The 19,169-nt window shown below is 42.5% G+C and overlaps 1 protein-coding gene across 3 annotated transcripts in view; it reads right to left on the bottom strand.

The window, feature by feature from the left end:
- The window catches only part of BMPER (BMP binding endothelial regulator), a 267,662-nt gene that overhangs the window by 102,666 nt on the left and 145,827 nt on the right, over window positions 1-19,169 (bottom strand). For 2 of the 3 annotated variants that reach the window (XR_012667155.1, XM_075125625.1), the window contains exon 14: window positions 3,984-4,046. The exons of the other annotated variant lie outside the window; for it this stretch is intronic. Coding sequence is in view for 1 of the 2 variants with exons in the window: in XM_075125625.1 (XP_074981726.1) it covers window positions 3,984-4,046 (63 nt within the window). In the remaining variant the exon portion in view is untranslated. The remainder of the gene's footprint in view (window positions 1-3,983; window positions 4,047-19,169) is intronic. 3 annotated transcript variants of the gene reach the window in all.

Below are 19,169 nucleotides of genomic sequence, written 5' to 3' on the forward strand. Positions count from 1 at the left end.
TTTCAGTCTCCTCTGCCAGGGAAAAAAAATCAATAATATTAAGCAGCCTTGGAAGTACATAATATGTATAACTTTATATTTTTCTCTTCGTCTTGGCTTGATTTTTAAAGCAGGCTTAGGGTTTTTGCAGGTACAACTAGAAGCTCTTTTTTGAAATCATGCTATCTACAGAGCGAGAGAGACATAAATATTCATAGGCATAAAAAAGATACAATTTTTTCACACTCTGCAAACATGGTGGAAATCAATCAAGTCTTATCACTGCACCAGTTATTCTACTAGTCAGAAAGCTCACCAGTGTATAGGGCTGCCCTCATTTGAAAAACGATGACAAAAGCCAGAGATTTTTCAGGATTTTTCTAACCAATTTTTAAAGCCTCAGAAATTGCTGGGAGATTTTTAAAGCCACAGCTCCAGTGAAATATAAACAAAATAAAGAGATTATTGCTATAGTGAGAACACTGCAAAGTTTAGATCCTCTATTTTAAAAAAAAGTCACAATAGATCATTTCCTTATTTCCATTAAAAAAATAAAAAGAAAAAAGAAAGCAATGGTGCAGTATCTGGAAGTGCCCCAAAAAAAAAAAATACATCACATGCAATGAAAAGCAAAATGAGAGCAAGGAGCGAGAACTGTTTCCAAAATATAAACACAACTGAAGTTATCATCAGCTTCTGATGATGATTCACCGTGTTCATATCCTAGGAGGTCTTGTGATAGTAATTATAAACAGGTTGTCTAGTTTAAAGTCTTACAGTCATTACTCATTACAGCACCCTCCCTGACTTAACCCACACAAAATTAATGAAAATCAAACTTATTCTTCCTCTAGGTGGCTGCAGAGCATTTAAAAAGCCACGGTCTCCAGATGGAAATTCTATTTAGACAGCTATCTCTTTCTGCAGATAGGCCCTGATCCTGCTCCAACTGAAAACAAAAGCCAAATTCCCATTGCCTTTTCAGGAGCAGGCCCATACTGTATTTTAAAAGCTGTTTCATTCTTTGTTCTATATTCAGAATATTTGACTGAAAACAGGATCTTTTATTATAAGAGTCCATCTGATCCTGCTTACCTGAATTCTAATCCTCAACCATTTGTGTGCTCTATTTCTGACTAGTTTCCTGCAGGGTCTTGAGCAAGTCACTTAATCTCTCTGTGCCTCAGATTCTCCAATTGTAAAATGGGGATTATAATACTTATTTACTAATCTACTTCCCCGTGGGGGTGTTAAACTTAATTCACTGCTACACATGAAGCACATCGAGCACCTTAGATGAAAGGTGTGCATGTGGTACCAACTTGGCAGTAGTTTTTCTGCTCCCATGGATTTTTCCACAGGTGGAGCGCCTCAGGGCCCATGTCACCAAGAAATCATGAGCAGATTAAGTCTCTGAAAACAAAGGTCCTGTTTTCATGCCAATATCCCTAGCAAGAAAAGAGGAGAGAACAGGAAAAACATAAAATACAGTATGATAAATAGAAGGAATTTAAAAAAACAAAATAGGATCTTTTCAGCATTTTCCATTAAACTTTGGTTCCTTGCAGTGCAAGTTTTGGAATGCAATTCCTTCATGCCCTCAAGGTGGTCTGCATTTTATTATGTTAGCATGGCAGCCCAGTTTATTCCTAGCAGAGCTACTGTGTGCGAAACATTTCCATCCAGATCGGCAGGAGTAACAGCCACATCTAATTTCTGCCACTGATTTTCAGAGCAAGAATTTAACTGGCTATTTCCACATGCAAAAGAAGTTTGCTCTTTTGTGGTTGTTAAGTGATCACCTCACAATGGGTACAGTGCTGAAGAACAAAGCTGATGTAACATTTGGATGTATCTAACCTTATCCACATGGTGGCTACATCTCAGATGGGATACCAAAGAAAACCAACCAACAAGCCCACACACAGAAAAGAAGAGGAAATAAAGTTTATGGGTCAAGGGCAGGTGAGCTAGAATCAGGAGAGATTGCTGGAAGCTCATTCCCCCCTCCCTCCGACCCCGTTTATTGATGCAGTTTACAGCCAGAGTTTAGATAGGTGCATTGCATTAGGGAGAGAAGAAATACCAACACGAGAAGCCCTGGAAAGGGTGGGATGAGGGGAGGGCCACGTTCCTGGACACCAGGCAATGCTGGGAGGGGGTAGTGGGTAAGTGCTGGGTACGTTTGCCAAGTTCCACCCAGAACGAGGTTGAGGTACATTTAATGGGGTTCTAGGAAGTCAAGAAACTTGTAGTGCCATACTCGTTGTGTGGATAAAAAGAGGGCTTGCTCTCCAGGGCTGCCTTTCTTGAAAACTTCATAAGCACCAATAAAAAAATTAACGAGCACTTCAGGAAAATGTTAAAATAAAGGGAAAATTGCCAGTTCTTTACCATTCAATTCATGCGTGTCTAGGTGTTTAGAGTTTTAGGGGCAGAGCGCCAGTGAGTGTGAACTGTCACAGTTCCAGGGAGAGCTGTGGTAACATACACCCGCTGATGGCTCTCCCATTTCATTTGTTAAGACTCATTAAAAATAAAAAGCAGCTACAATTTAATGTTCTTGTGGGGCTGGAAAGAGCAATGAGCAGATATGTAGGTCTAGTGGGGCAGGAAGAAGGAAATGGGACATATTTCATAACATGAGAAAGAGTAAAGCAAAAAAGAGGAGAATGAAAGGCAGAAGGACTTCCTTGTTAAGGGCATGAACCCAAGAGATGTTAAGCATCTCTCTCTCCAAGTAAACCAGTCAAGTCAAAAAGAGTTTGCATTTGGGTTGACTAGGTTTAGTTGCTGGCAGAAGGTATTGATATAGCCAAGTGTGAGGCAGCTTTTCTGACTGGAAAGCCAGCTGTCTACCATCTCTTTAAGGCATTGATAATTGTAATGCCTAGACTCCAAGGTACAATTCCAAAATGTGAAGAGTGTGACACTGATATGATACTAGCAGAAAGGGCAGAGTCCTCAGAGTCAAACACCATGGGAACAAAAGACACAGAAAGAAATGGAGGCTAAAATAGAAAGGCCCATAGTAAACATCTCCAGATGCAGTTGTTTGTGGTGAGGGCTGAACCAGTGAGGAGGAAAGCACACACCCATGTAGCATCCAGCAGCCCAAAAAAGAAAACCAACATGACTGGTGTAGAAATATTCTTTGAGATCAAAAGTCCGGTAGCAATAAAATCTGCCTCTTGTGTTGAAAAATGTAGATGGAAGGAGGATGCACACTCTCACTCATGGGAACATCTGCTGGAAGAAGCCACTTAAGTAACCATGCAACAACATGGGAGAAACATCTGCAGTGTGTAGCCCACCAGCTGTGCAGGAATATCAATACTTCAAATATCTACAGTGCATTTCCTCTGAGTATTGCAAGCATTTTCCAAACAAGTTAAGCTTCACAACACCACTGTAAGGTAGATATTTAACGGAAGGATTTTTTTTCATCCAGCACTGAAATGAAGCGGGCTCTGAGTGAAATGCAACACCTGTTTATCAACAGACAGCACAACCAAACCGTTTTCAGGATAGGAAGTAAGGAAAGTTCCATAGTTAATTCAAACAGCAGGAGAAATTTAGGTAGGCAGAATGTAATTTCTAGAACTGAAATTTAGCCATGTTATCGTGGATATTAACCTCTTTCTGCTGTTACAGGAAGTACAAACACAAGTTGTCAATCATTGGCTTTATGTCATATGACATTTCAATAAGAGCCCTGGGTATCTGTAACTAGTAAATAGTTAATAGGTGAGGTGCCAGGAGATGGTGCTCAGGAACATATGACATAGTTTCTGGGTTTTGTAAACCAAGAAAACTTATTTTTTACATTTCAAATGGCTCCCTTAGTATAGTTCTTTACATCAGCCTCTAAAAGGCACTTCCACCATCACTCAGGCTCCTAACCTCATACTGGGGGTATTGATTCAACCCAGATTTTCAGGGAAGAATGCTGTCACTCACCCCACTTCCTATAGCATTGTGTGTGTTTCTTAGGGTTTTCCTACCTGAGTAATAGCCTGGTCTGATCTTGCTCAGTTTGTGAGAGAGGAATATATGTCACTACAAGGCTGCAGAAAAAAAAAAAGAAGTTGGAGGAGACAACAAAAAGGAGAGTATTTATTTAATTACCAAAGACAAGCACCCCAGGGAGCAATCTGACTTCCACTGTCTGCTTCTTAGCACAACCACTTTTCAGGCTAACAGCAATGTTAGCATAGGAAGCAGTCTGACCGTGATGTGGAATGTGATGATGTAACAGGCAATGTAAAATGCACACCAACTCTCAATCAGATGGTGCAAAGTACTAATGGAAAAATTGTACAAAATATTGTGCAGGAGAAACCATCCTAAATGTTGGCCTCAAATCCAAAAAACTATTGTATTTCGATCTGACTAAAAGTCCTCACTGTGTTTTCTGGGTATAGGTTGCACTAAAGTGTGGTATAGGAGGGAGCAGGTAGTTGCTAATACTTTATAAATGCTAAGAGACATACTGGTACTTTGGCTATCAAATGCATCTCACACATTCTGCAGTTGGAAACAAGTTAAACTATTAACCCTCGCACACATACATGTGCAGGGGCAATACCTGGTCTCAGTTGAAGTGGTTAGCCTCAGCTCAGCTTCCCCCCTTTTCGCAGAGGTGTTCAGGGAAATTACATTAGTTGGCTGCTTGGGAGACTAATGCTGTTTGTTTCATGGTTAGAATTTTCAAGAGTGCTTAGTGCTGGCCTAACTCTACTTCGACTGAAGTCAACGGTAAAACTTCCACTGACTTCAGCAGCAGAATAGTTAGACCAATGTTGAGAGCCTTTGAAAAATCCCACCAGCATGGAGAAGAGTGGTTATACCATGGCTGTATACCTAGTTTCCTCATCCCATTGAAACAAGCAGTCTGTAACAGCTGCCCCCAGCCAAATCACTGCCTCCTTTTCCCAAGTGATGCATGCTATATATCTGTACCAGTTACTAAGCCCCTCTGAGCCCTGAAGAAGCACAGAAGCAACTATCTAGCTTCAAATACTCCATAAAATGAACATGTTCTTTGGATGAATAAAGGGCTTTTTAGTGTATTTTCATTTGGTTGTTTTTGTTATTTCTTTCTCTCTTGCACATTGGTTTTCGATGTTCATTTTGTGTATGAGTTAACTATATTTTGAAGTTGTCAATAAAAAGATTTTTCTTCATTAAAAATACACTTTACAACAAAATATTAGGAAAGCAGCTCCTCCTCCAGATTTTGCTATATTTGCCAAAATCTAAGTTCCCTTGCAATGGTTCATGATTTCACAAATAAAGCTGTGTGAACTTTTTTTGGTCCACAGCGGAGTTCATACAAATCTTATTTTTTCCAGTTTTGTTCTCCATACTTGTGTCCTTTGAGTTTCAGGTTCAAAAAAACCCCAGAACTCAAAGAGTAACACTGCTGAAACCACCAGTGTTGAAACCAGAGCTTTCAGGTTGAAACCATAGTGTTGCACCATTTCGATTAGGCAGGATGTGATGGCATGGAGGTAATCCGAGCATGCCCCCTTCTGGTCAGGAATGGCACTGCAGGTGAGCACCTGCCTCAATTCCCCTTTACCAGGGCATAAGCAAGTCCAACAGGCTTTCCAGTATTAAAGAAGCCTCTCCTCAGAGGGTCTCATTATTTAACTGAAAAGGACAGAACAAAAACAAACGAAAGCTTCACTCAGCTATGCCACAGGAAAGCCTCCACCTCTGAACTAATCAGTCTTATGTCTTGCCCCGATAGCCACAGAGCGCTCTCAGGCTGAATTCCCTTCCGAGCAGAGACCCAAGCTCCCGGCATTTGTCCAGATGCCACTCATCCCCAGACTGTGCATCACTCTTTGCTAAGCAAGTCCCTAGTAGTCCCACAGGAGGTCCCACATGCAGTTAGTTCTCTGGGCTCCTCCAGTCTGTTGCCTGGGAGCACTTTCTCTCTGGACCAGTTCCTTTTTGTGAGCCTCTGCTGTCCAGGGAGACCCCACTGGGCGTAGCTTCCTAACCAGCCCGGCAGTCCCCCTGAGGAGTGTCTCCCTCACCTCCAGAGCTTTCTCAATTCTGGGGCTTCCTAACTGAACCTTCATAAGCCTTTATGTAACTAGGCAAGGTGCTCCTTACCATGTAATTAACTCCCACCCAACTACTTAGGCAATTAACCATCCACAAGTGGATCTGGATTGGCTCATTCTCCTTAGTAGAGTCTGTTACAGATAGGCTCGGTACCTCACCCCAGAGGCCAGGTGCCCTGTGACACAGGATCATGAACTAAAACCCTAGATCCAAGAGCACTCCCACACCTACATCTAGATCCAAATACTTTGTCTGGTCTTTATCTCAGTAACAGACAAAACCAGCCCCATCCCTTCCACATATGCAAGGCTGATCCTCAGAAGTTTGACTCTGAATCCAGATTCATAGCTTGTATGTTGGGTCCATTCTAGTTTCCACCCTAAACCATAAATCAGCCCAGTTTCACTAAAAGTGGCTGAGGTTCTCTGAAGCCTCCAGGCTGGGATCTCTGCCACGCTTTCCTTGCCCAAATGCTGGGTTAACAATAAAGCATTAAATTTGTTTCCCTAATTGAGTAACTTTGCAGCAGGGCTGGGGAGCTAGGGGGGAATTACATCATACATAGACTGTCCTAAATATCACCAACCCATGAGACTGCTAGCCCCAGGTCTTCTGCACAAGGTCTGCACTGAGCTTGAATCCCCCCTCAGAATCCCCCTGAGACAGTGACCCTTCCCACTTTCCTCCCCATATCTAAACCTCTTTTACAGGGGGAAGGTGGAAGATCTGCTGCTGCTGGAAGGGAAGAGGGGGTGGGGGGTCTCCCGCCAAAATGAACCCCTTCCAGGGCATTAAGCAGTCTGATAAACTAGCAGTTCTTAATAAGAGTCTTTAGTTCTGGCTCTGGGCCCCTTTAAATACTGCCATTTGCTCAGGTTTCTAACCAGCCTGCCCCCTTCATGGGGTTTACGCCACTTCTACCTGTGGTCAGCAGGGGAACCCAGGCCCACCCAATACGCCAGGTTCCAGCCCAGAGAACCTATAAACAACAGCCATGTCCTCCTCACTTCAATTTGTTGCTGCTGCTTCCCTTTGCTTCTTCTCATCTGGCACCTTTATCTTCACACCACAGGGTTAAAGGTCTCAAGTCCTTTCTCTCCCCCTGCATAAGCAAGTGCAGCAAAAACCAAACTCGGGTTATCCCTCAAATACCTGGGGGCAGGGGTGGGACAGGGCGCTCACCAGGGCCGGCTCTACCTTTTTCGCTGCCCCAAGCGGCGAAGGAAAATGCCACCAAAGAGGGAGCCAGAGGAGGAGCTGCCGCTGGCATGCCACCGAAAGCCGCCGCAGTGCCGCCCTTTCCCGTTTGCCGCCCCAGGCACCTGCTTGCTAGGCTGGTGCCTAGAGCCAGAGCCGGCCCCGGCCCCGGCCCCGGCCCCGGCCCCGACCAGGATCCACCCTGCTAAGCCCCTGAAGCTTCTTTTATCTGAGCCTGCTGGGCTCTGATTGGCTGCTTCTGTGAGGCCTCTCCAGGCATGCCTGGAGGACCCACCTCCACTGGTGCTTTCCTAGGGCGGGGTATAGCAGAGCCTCGGGGCCCCCTGGAGGGAGCCGGAAAGGCCCGGTACACCTCATCAGATTGGCTGAATCCTGCGTGTCATTTTAGGCAAATCTTGTTTGGATTGTCCAAGTAAGAAGGTGGGTATTAGGGCTATTGCTGAACTCTTAATGAAAGGCTTGTCTTGACAATGGAAGAGGCTAGTGCTGCCTGAATAGAAAAGGCTGCATTTTTCCAATAACCTTGTAAAAATCTGTTAAACTGGCTAAGCGTCATCAGTCATGATGGCAATCCCAACACCAATTTTCCTTTCCCTGTCCTCTGTGCAGGTCAATAAACCACATCTAATCATACAGATATTTTTCCACATGAGAACCAAACAGGGGACTGTAAGGTGAAAGGCTAACAAGAAATCATTTAGCTAGGTGTAGTTCTTTGTCCATGTACAAATAATAGAGCATTATATCATATTACACAGCTGACTTTGCAGGGTCCCTGATTCAAGAAAGCATCCCTATTCAGGAGAGCAGTTCAATACATGCTTAACTTTAGGCATGTACTTAGGTGCTATTCTGAATATGGATGGATTTAAGTACATGCATAAGGGAATAGGGGCCAGGCAGAACAATCTCACCTACACTGGGCTAGATTATGTCACTAAGTTATTGGTCTGCATTGGGACAGCAAGAAGTAGCTAGTAGGAAGTAATTATAATTAGAAGTACGAGTAATTATACCAAGGCTTGTGACACCTTAGAGACTAACCAATTTATTTGAGCATAAGCTTTCGTGAGCTACAGCTCACTTCTTCGGATGCATACTGTGGAAAGTGTAGAAGATCTTTTTATACACACAAAGCATGAAAAAATACCTCCCCCCACCCCACTCTCCTACTGGTAATAGCTTATCTAAAATGATCACTCTTTCCTTTTCTTTTTGCAAATACAGACTAACACGGCTGTTACTCTGATACCAAGGCTCTGATCTAGAAGTGCTTGGGAAAGCAGTCCCTGTGCTCCCCCGTTAATAATTATTGGAATGATCTGATCCTTGTGTGGTATGTTTGGGGAAGCTGAGGATCCTTGCTTCCTTCCCAGGCACCTACACTAGTGGGGGGCAATGTGGCCCATGTTGTATAGATTGAGGTTTCCTTCAGCCAGCAATGATTAATAGAAATCACTCCCCTTAGTCATTCCATTTTCTTTATTTGTTAATCATTTTCTAGGGCTCATTTCTAGTGAGCGTCCTAATATTTAGACTGGACTGTAAAGTCAAAAAACCTACACCAACATCTTTTGCTCTTGTGTCAACCTTCCTCCCAAAGCCTGTTCAGCAAATCCATCACACTCTGAACAGTCACAGAACAGGACCATTCTATTCTAAATCCATTTTTATTGCTTCTTCCATATCATAGGAATGCACAGCACATAAATCAGAAAATAGACACACCAAGGATCAGAAAAGCAAAAAATATGTTACAGTTGTGATTTCCAGATCAGGCACTCAGCTGTTGTTCTCAACTCTACATCCCCTCCCCAGCCCTTAGAGGCTTTGCAGTCTGGCATTAACCTCAACGCTGCAGTAATCAAACTGAATAGGATGCAGAATCTAACCTGTATAAATAACCTTTCCCACTTTCCCTCCTCAACCCCACCCCATTGCTGTAAAACTAACAAAAAATAATTACATGTAAAGCAGTTGGGAGCTGTTACCAGAGATCTAAACTCTGCAGAACAAGCCCCCTCCATATGTGCAAAGTCACTTCTGCCCTTTGCCCACTAGATGGGCAATGAAGATGGTGTGAAAAACCCCAGCACTGAGCCAATGGATAAGCCACCAGGAAATATCAAACTGTTCCAAGCATGACAGCCAGTGGAAACCACGCTGTAGAGTTCACAAGAAGGTCACTGCTTTAAGGTCTCATGATAAAGAGGGGTTTTTTTTTTGTCTGCATGTATAAATTGAGGCTGGAGGCTCAGAGAAATACAGAGGAAAAGGGGAGGGGTGGAGTATAAATTAAGATCCAAAATACATTTTAAAGTGCTTTTTGCTTTGGAGATTCAGGCCCAGATTGTCAGTTGCTGGCACAATGTGTGCATCTGCAAAACCCTGTATCAGTGAGTATAAATGAGCATTTGCACTCAATGAGGTAATTGCACGGCTCTAAGTGTCTGTTTGTACGTGCTACTGCCTGACTGGTGTATACCCCTGAAGTCAGTGTGCACTGCAAGTGCTCAGCAACTCTGAAAATAACAGCAAACCAATGATGCCTGAATATGGATTTAGGTGCCTGACTTTGCAAACTTAAGTCTGAAGATTTTGCCTTATGTATCTTGACCTAGTTCACATGATGAGTGCCAGAGCTGGGAATAGGACCCAGACCACCTGTGCTTCAATCACTAGACCACACACCCTGTTGTGAAGTGATGCTTACTAAAGACCTTTTATGTAAGGAACAAACACACTGTGTGTTTGTTTGGAGAAAAACTTCCTATTCTAGATTCAAGTTTAAAGTTTGGGGAACTTGGAGAAAATGAATTGGGACTCTCTCCTTTTCCGTCTCTAATTAGCACTACAGTCACATCTCAGCTTATGTTATTCCCTATTTAGTACCATAGGGTAAATATTATTACATTTAAAGTGTGTAATTTTCATCTCCTTTTCTAAATAACTCAGCCCTGGATTTCAATTGTATCAAAAAAACAAACAACTCTCTCCCCTGTGTTTTCTGCCAAAAGCTGTGTGCTCTGCATCAATGTCCTCTTAGGAGCTCATCCCAAGCTAAAACAACAGACTTAAACTATTTTGTGTTATGTAATTTGGATATGGAGTTAGGTTTTTCGGAAGTCAAATAGAAACATGACTCCAGCTCAGCTCCAGGTGTTTTTCTTGCTCTTCAGGCTGTGTTTTTTTGATGGCAATCCTCCATGTTTGAAGGCTGATATCCCATATGGAAACCCATCTCTTATACAGATGTGATCAGCCTGGCCAGACTTGTGAAGAAACACTGTGTGGGATATCTGTGATATAATACAAATTCAAATCTGAACCACCACCCAGCCTGGCTAAATTATTGAAAGTGTTCATTTTTGAAATTCCAGTTCCTGTTATTGCTAACGGATAATAAAATGTTCTTGCTGACTTTCCAATAGGCTTGGTTTGGGTGTGAGCTGTTCTGGGTACTACTGGTAGCTACCTTTATATGTATATAACCCATTAAAACTCCTCTGAAATGTGAGACTAAAACATAAGTGCACTGAGACCCAGCGTAATTCCAATGTACATTGGCAAACTGTAAAGAACAAAAGAACCTGGAGAATGCAGCCCTTTTCTTCCCTCTCAGACTCTCTCACATATTTCTCATGGTGGGGGGGGGGCGGGCTCTGATAAGAGAAAAAAAGGAAAGAGTAAAGAGCAGGAAATGACAAAGGGCAATTAAGGTTAGAATTAATTTCCTTAGGAGTCAGGCTCTAACGTTTCTACAATGCAGATGTAAAAATTCAACTGTTTAATTTTACTGTCCACAAATGGAGTGCTAACCACAGGCCTCATTCATTAACTTCCTAAAAAACATATTGGACAGCTACATCTCAGACTCCTCTCTCTTCCCCATGCTCGTGAACACAAATGTCCCTGGGCAGGCTGTCAGCAGCAGGGACCAAAGACAAGACCTCTGGATCTGGAAGCATGAGCCTCTATGCCAGGTTTGTTACTTCATCACCAGTAGCAGACTCATAAAACTATATATTCCAGCCACTAGATGGAGACAAAAAGAAAAGGAGTACTTGTGGCACCTTAGAGACTAACCAATTTATTTGAGCATAAGTTTTCGTGAGCTACAGCTCACTTCATCGGATGCATTCAGTGGAAAATACAGTGGGGAGATTTATATACACAGAGAACATGAAACAATGGGTGTTATCATACACACTGTAAGGAGAGTGATCACTTAAGATGAGCTAATACCATCAGGAGAGTGGGTTGGGGGGGGAGAAAACCTTTTGTAGTGATAATCAAGGTGGGCCATTTCCAGCAGTTGACGAGAACATCTGAGGAACAGTGTGTGGGGGAGGAGGGGAATAAACATGGGGAAATAGTTTTACTTTGTGTAATGACCCATCCACTCCCAGTCTCTATTCAAGCCTAAGTTAATTGTATCCAGTTTGCAAATTAATTCCAATTCAGCAATCTCTCGTTGGAGTCTGTTTCTGAAGTTTTTCTGTTGTAATATCGCAACTTTCATGTCTGTAATCGCGTGACCAGAGAGATTGAAGTGTTCCCCGACTGGTTTATGAATGTTATAATTCTTGACATCTGATTTGTGTCCATTTATTCTTTTACGTAGAGACTGTCCAGTTTGACCAATGTACATGGCAGAGGAGCATTGCTGGCACATGATGGCATATATCACATTGGTAGATGTGCAGGTGAACGAGTCTCTGATAGTGTGGCTGATGTGATTAGGCCCTATGATGGTATCCCCTGAATAGATATGTGGACACAGTTGGCAACGGGCTTTGTCGCAAGGATAGGTTCCTGGGTTAGTGGTTCTGTTGTGTGGTGTGTGGTTGCTGGTGAGTATTTGCTTCAGGTTGGGGGGCTGTCTGTAAGCAAGGACTGGCCTGTCTCCCAAGATCTGTGAGAGTGATGGATCGTCCTTCAGGATAGGTTGTAGATTCTTGATGATGCGTTGGAGAGGTTTTAGTTGGGGGCTGAAGGTGATGGCTAGTGGTGTTTTGTTATTTTCTTTGTTGGGCCTGTCCTGTAGTAGGTGACTTCTGGGTACTCTTCGGGCTCCGTCCATCTGTTTCTTCACTTCCGCAGGTGGGTATTGTAGTTGTAAGAATGCTTGATAGAGATCTTGTAGGTGTTTGTCTGTGTCTGAGGGGTTGGAGGAAATGCGGTTGTATCGTAGAGCTTGGCTGTAGACAATGGATCGTGTGGTGTGATCTGGGTGAAAGCTGGAGGCACGTAGGTAGGAATAGCGGTCAGTAGAGATCCCCACGGTGTATGTGTGGGTTATAATATGAACCACTAGTGTGACTGGTGGAGCACAAGTGGAGATATAGGTGCTGCTTCTCCACCCACATCAGTTTTAAACTGGTGAAACTCCATTAATAGCAGCGGAGTTACTCCTGACTTAAGTCATTTTAAGTAAGAGGAGAATCAAACTAATAGATTAGCCATTGAGATGTTTCCATTCAAACAATGAGCTAGATCAATGGTCCCCAAACTTTGTACCTCATGCACCACCTTAACCCTGTCCAACTCCCCTCTGCCCCTGGAGCCGGGGCTGGGAGCGGGGCCGAGGCTCTGGGAAGGGAGGACACAGACAGGGAAAGGGGGCTTAGGCTGGAGCCACAGCTGGGGGCAGGGGAGGGGCTGGGAGCAGAGCCTGCCCAGCCCCCCAAACATTCCTCGGCGCCTCCACTAGGGGAGAGCACCCCACAGTTTGGGGACCTCTGAGCTAGAACATGGAGCCCTTCCAGGCATGGATGAACCACCACAGTAAAGCCAGCTGGTCTCCCATGAGTAAATGCTCACTGGAGTGAGTAAGGACTCCACAATCGGGCTCACTGCTTGTTAGACAGATCCAGAACAGAAGGAGAGTGATTCGTTTAGGCTAGCTCCACGTTTGGGACCCAATTATCATTTGAATCCAATCATTTGTCCAAGCTGTTCACATTATAGTCCCCTTTCCTGATGATGGCTGCTTAAATTTTCTCAGCGGGAGAAAGATCACATCATTGGTACTGGAGGCTCTTAGCATGTGTCTGACCAATGCATCAAAAGGGAGATTATTCCTGAATGCTAAAACCACAGTGGAAATTTGCATAGCAGCCCCAAGACAGTCTCACCCCAGGACCAGCATCTCTCAGCTGGGGCTCTTAGGCAAACACTTCATATTTTACACAGAGTGAACAAATCACACACACTGTGGTTCTCTAACACTCTTTAATCTTAACACAGCTGCAAGCCCCTTTCAACAGAGAAGCCTTCTGGGTGAGTCTGACCTTTGGATAGAGCCTTGCATGTTCTCTGTGGTAGTATTTATTGTTACCGTCAGGCAAATGATTCACTTTGTGAATAACCCTGGGAGGGATCTCTCCTTCCAGCAGTCCCACAGACTCGTAAATATGTTCCACCACCACCACCATCACATCAGTACTGAAACAGGGCAAAACAAGGCAGTAAAAGAAAAATGTTGTGACTCTCTGATACTTGCAAGCCGATTTCTGTATAGTCTGCATGCTTTGGAGCAGAAAGGCCAGCATTAAAGTTTACAAGCTATCAAGGGGATAAGTTTTAAAGTCGAGGCAACTGGTCTCATGTTAGACTTCTCAGGAAGAATAGTTATTACAGCTTTTTGGAGGCACCATCAGAAGGAAAGGGGGAAATGCACATTCCTGCGACAAAGAGGCACTTGGAAGCACCCTAACTCTGCAGGACACTCCTCTTCAAAACAGACACTGGGCATTAAAAAAAAAATCAGCTTATGAAAAGCCACACGTCCCTTTGCCAATTTCGTTATGCCACTAGAAAAGGGTCTAAATATGTTTGTTACAACCCCCACACCAATATTATCATGATGGTTTCAGCTGATTCCTGCACAGATATGCAATAAACCTCCCCTGGATCATTCCACACTCAAAGAACAACTCAGTCCCTGCATTCAATCATCAAGGAGCCTAAATTCTTTCTAACACAGGGCTGACTTTATAATTTAGCAGGTCCCAAGCTGCCTGGGAAAGGAGGTGTCATGGAACTACTGAATAAGTTGCCTCCCCAGTCCAGCTATTGAATGGGAGGTTGGCTTAGCCCACAAAATACAATACAAAATACAAAGCCCCCAAACAATCCACTTGCTTAGGGTTAGCCCTGCTCTCAGCACCCACAAAGGATGAATCAAAGAGTTGGTTCACATCAGATTGGAGAGTTGGTTCACATCCAAATGGATAGCAGACTCAAGAATTTCATTAGCAGCAAAGCCTGAAAATGGAGAATGCTGCCAGCATCAAGCCAACATCTGTGAGCAATTATGTTAATAGAGAATGCGAGAAACAGTTGTGCTCAGATCTTTAGCAATGTACATAATTCAGGCAGCAGTCAGAAGTAGATAAAAATACATGTGCCACATATGTAGGAGTGACAGTTAAGTAATACATTGGTTTCATAAGCTCATGATCTGAATTCCTGGCTCAAGCTCATCTTGCGTTCAGGTTTTCAAAAAATAAAACTTCCAGCACAGGAGCAAGATCAATGATTATCTGGTATTAGCTGTGCATTGTTCTGTAGGAAGTGAGTTCAGTTGTATCTTCTTGCTTCCTATAAAACATGAATTGACATTACCAGGGCCAGCTCCAGGCACCAGCTAAGGAAGCACGTGCCTGGGGTGGCCCCTGTGAAAGGGCAGCATTTCGGCCAATATTGGGGTGGTGCTTTGGCAGCTCTCCAGCAGGTTTTTTGGGGGTCTTTTTTGGCTTGGGGTGGCAAAAAGCTTGAGCCGACCCTGGACATCACCATAATTGATGCTAATCGGCCCATTTGCTGGAACTCTCAGAAGAGGTCAAGGACTGATTGGGCATGGAGAGTGAACTACCATCTGACCCCAGCCTTGAGAGCATTAGCTAGGTAGATGGAAGAATTCTTCCATCGACCTCGGTGCATCTGCAAGTGGGCTTTAGGTCAACCTAACTACATTGTATATGGTGTGACATTTTTCACAGCCCTGAGCAACGTAGCTAGGGCAACCTAAGTTTTAGGTGTCCACCAGGCCCGAATATTCCTCTCACAGAGTAAGGATGAAACATAATGGCAGGACAGCGTGGGGAAGCTTCCATTACTGTTATTTATATTGTACCTGTTCTGAGGATAAATAGATGCTTTTGCTCCACGGCTGCCAATACAGCACCTTCCATGACCTCTAAAAGTAACGTATTAACAAATACATCTTAAAGCTGCACATCCAAGTTTGAAAGGCTCCTTAAAGTAGATCTATAACAGTAACACATATAAAGGGTGTTAAAACAATTGTATTCCTAATTAAGAAATGTGAAAATATTGTCTTCAGTAAAGATTTTTTTTTCTTTTAAATGCGGAAACTTGCATATCCAGAGCAAAAAGTTACCATTCACTATTGTTCTCAAAACCAGTAAATGGATAGTACTTTTGCTCTTAAACCAGCCTCTTTTGGTGTGAAAATAAATATTGTAAGCCCTGCAGTAGTTGCTGTCATTTCAAAGACTCCCCATTGCAATGCCATGGTTTTTATGTTATATATGTTGTACAGATGAGTACAGCAAACTTCAGAGTAGTTCTGAAAATTGGAGGAACTACTAATTATACTGTAAACAGATTGCAATAGCATGCAAACTTCTGTTTTCAGTCAGGATCCATATTTATTGTTCCTTAGGGTAAATAATGAACTAGGTTCCCCCCGCAGTCAATGTTGGGTCTCAAGTCAATAAATCTTGATCACAGAATAGAAACCAGTAACTGCTTAATAACTTCTTCTTGGCTTTGATTATAAAGGCTGAAGGAAGATTTCAATCTCCTGGTTTCCTTTTCATATGGAAAAGCTTTTAACCATTTTGAAGAGTTTGCTTGCCTTTGGGCCCATCCTGATTATAGAACATAGGTATATTCCACCTACAATTATTTAGTACATACATAGGTTCTTTACCTTGAGATAAGACTTTGAAACCAGTGACTGTATGTACTCTAAGGACAGTGAGGACAGTATAGATAATAAATAGCCTCTCTTTTATGCTAAAATAATTAACTCCAGTTTCTTATCCAAATTCCCCCTTCCCATATAAAACTGTTACTCCGATACATGGAGAATGTTGACAAGAATCCCTGTGGTATTTGGTTACCAGAAAGGGATCCTATATAAGCACTTTTTCATTTACAAAGAAAAAAATATGGACAGTATTGAGAGCAAAAAAGAGATATGACGGATGGATAAATAACATTCTCACACTGCTAGTCAGTGCAAGATTTATATGTGATTGGTAGGAGACCCACATAGGGCAAACTTCCAAAATTACATTGTAACCCACTATCCTGACCAAGACACCCTGTAACAAAGATTATGATTATGGATCTCTCTTATTGGCCAAGACTGCAGTGTGGAGATCAGTATAGGCAAGTAAGAGAAGAATCAGAAGACAAACCAAGTATGAAGTACTGTGGGCTTGATTTGCCACTGCATCACTCCAAGTTTACAATAGTGGGCTTCATTGAAGTCAATGGAGATACACTAGCATAAAATATTTAAAACAGAGAATCTGAACTTGAACTTTTAGGAATCCAGAATTCAAATGATAGGCATTATCTTTGCCAAATTCAAATGCGTTGTGAAACATAACCTGTAATTCACTGATATGCAGAAGCTGGTGAAACCTTGAAAACTCCAGTGCCAGATGTAATGACTTGAACCACTGTTATGCACTGCAATCTTTTTGCACTTCTTTCTACTGGACAGATTACTTCAGACCTTATACAGTCCCCTCACTGGTTGAAATGAAGATGCTCCTTCACTGTGCCAGCTAAAGAGCTTTTTCTTTGGAGCCAAAGGTCATGACATATATTCCTCACACCATGTAAAGCATGGGCCTGATATTCAGAGGTGTTGAGCACCATAACTCCAGCTGAAATCACTGGAAATTGCTGGTATCTCTGAAAACCAGGGCCTATATGTGCTTAGCTTACCTTGTATGGTGATTGTAAGCTGGTAAGCCAACTGAGCAAAAGAAAAATATCCCTCAGAGTCAGCAGGGGTAATGTCACTTTTCTCAAGGACAGCTTTATAAATCAGCCAAAGAACAACAGTTAACAAAACACGATATACGTAGAAAAAATGTTCCAAAGTTTGGGCTTTCTAACTCAGCCACCCTAGTCCTGGATTCAGAGCCCCAGGATTCTCTCAGGTTGTCTCTCTTCCTGTTCTTAGAGCAACTGTTTTTATGGCCCATGCCTGGAGCACCTGGGTAATTACCAGGGACAGGTTACTGCCTTTGAATAAGGTTACTGTGTCATTGTAACAAACTGTGCCCAAGTTAAAATACTGGCACCTATGACACACTCTGTAATTTGTCATTTATCTATTTATTTTTGACATTTCACCTAGTCCTGGGAAGTTTCATAACCCATAAACATGCATAGTAAGTGGAGCACAAAGATTTCGGTTCCTGTAGGACATATAAGCCTGTTGTTACGTAGACATTAAACATAAATTTTAATCTGATGTACTTTTAATAAGTTTCTGTTTGTGGGATCTAACAAGTAGCTTTTGAAGCAGCTTGGCTTTCAGCTTTGATAGAGCAAAATAACCTTTCACCTATTTCCCCAGGCAGGGTGACAGTTCTGTAATTTTTTACTGTGATCATGAGGTCTCTCAGGCCTTAAGAAAGTGTAAGCCTTGTAGTACCAGTGGACATCAGTAAACCTAGGTTCAAAGCAAATCTTACCACAGATCACTAGAGGTCACCCTAGGTATGTAAAGATTCTAACCTTAACCCATTCTTTCCACAAGGGAAAGTATAAGCTGCTAAGTAAACTGCTTAGAGATAGAAAGACTAACTAAGACATGTAATCATTAGTATTATATTGGTTTTGGTTAAATGATTATTGACTAGGCTCATGCAATGATATTATCAATTGTTGGTTTTGAATTGTTTTCATACTAGTTAACCAATTTTTAAATGTACTGTTGTTAATTTTTTGATTTGATTAATTCCATTTACGTTGTAACCTCAATCTGATTTTCATATTCCTTTAGTATTTTAGGGAAGTGTAATAAATTATTTAGCCTTATCATTGTTTATGCTCTTAAATAAAAACCATAAAACACACTGAATTGGTTTTCTCTGTTCAAATGACAATGAGGTAAAAACAACTTTAATTAAAGGGATTTTAATTAAACATTAATAGAGCATTTGACTCAGGTCCTGAGAATCCTATTACTACTACATCAGTAAAAACCAATGTTCTGTGCCAAAGGATTTAGAAAGAATTCAGGTTCCTCCAGACGCAAAAGAATCCATCTTGCTGTGGGTGCGATAAGCACTTCCCTACTCCTTAAAGAACATTTCTGTGGGTGAAAGTAGTTAGGAGTGTGGCTGTTTGGGACTCGGATTTTCTCAGTGGAAATAGCAGAACCCTGTGCTGTGCAATGACAAGCGCGACCATCTAGCAGACTGAAGCCTTGGGCTGGGAGCTAGGAGCACGTGTATTCTAATCTCAGCTCTGCTCCTGACTTCCGCTGGGGGTGGCAGGGAAGGGAGGCAGCATTAGGCTCTCATTCTCAATTTCCCCAACTTTAAAATGGGTGTGTGCTGAGACTAGATAAATTAATATTTGCACAACAGTCTAAAAATCTAAGGTGCTAAGTATGATCCCTCAGGAAATGAACTTTGTAAACTTTTTCTTCACTGCCATGGTACCCACTCTGTTCCACAGTCTTTTACTCTTGATATACACATACAGCACCTAACCCAACCACTCACTATCTCTGTAAACTGCATACCTCACTTGAGAGATGATGTACAAGTATCAGCTGTCTGAATACCTTACCACTTACAACAGCTTTCTCTGGGCTGGCCATATGAGAA

This window comes from Caretta caretta, chromosome 2, assembly GCF_965140235.1.
Source record: "Caretta caretta isolate rCarCar2 chromosome 2, rCarCar1.hap1, whole genome shotgun sequence".
Classification (NCBI taxonomy): Eukaryota; Metazoa; Chordata; order Testudines; family Cheloniidae; genus Caretta; species Caretta caretta.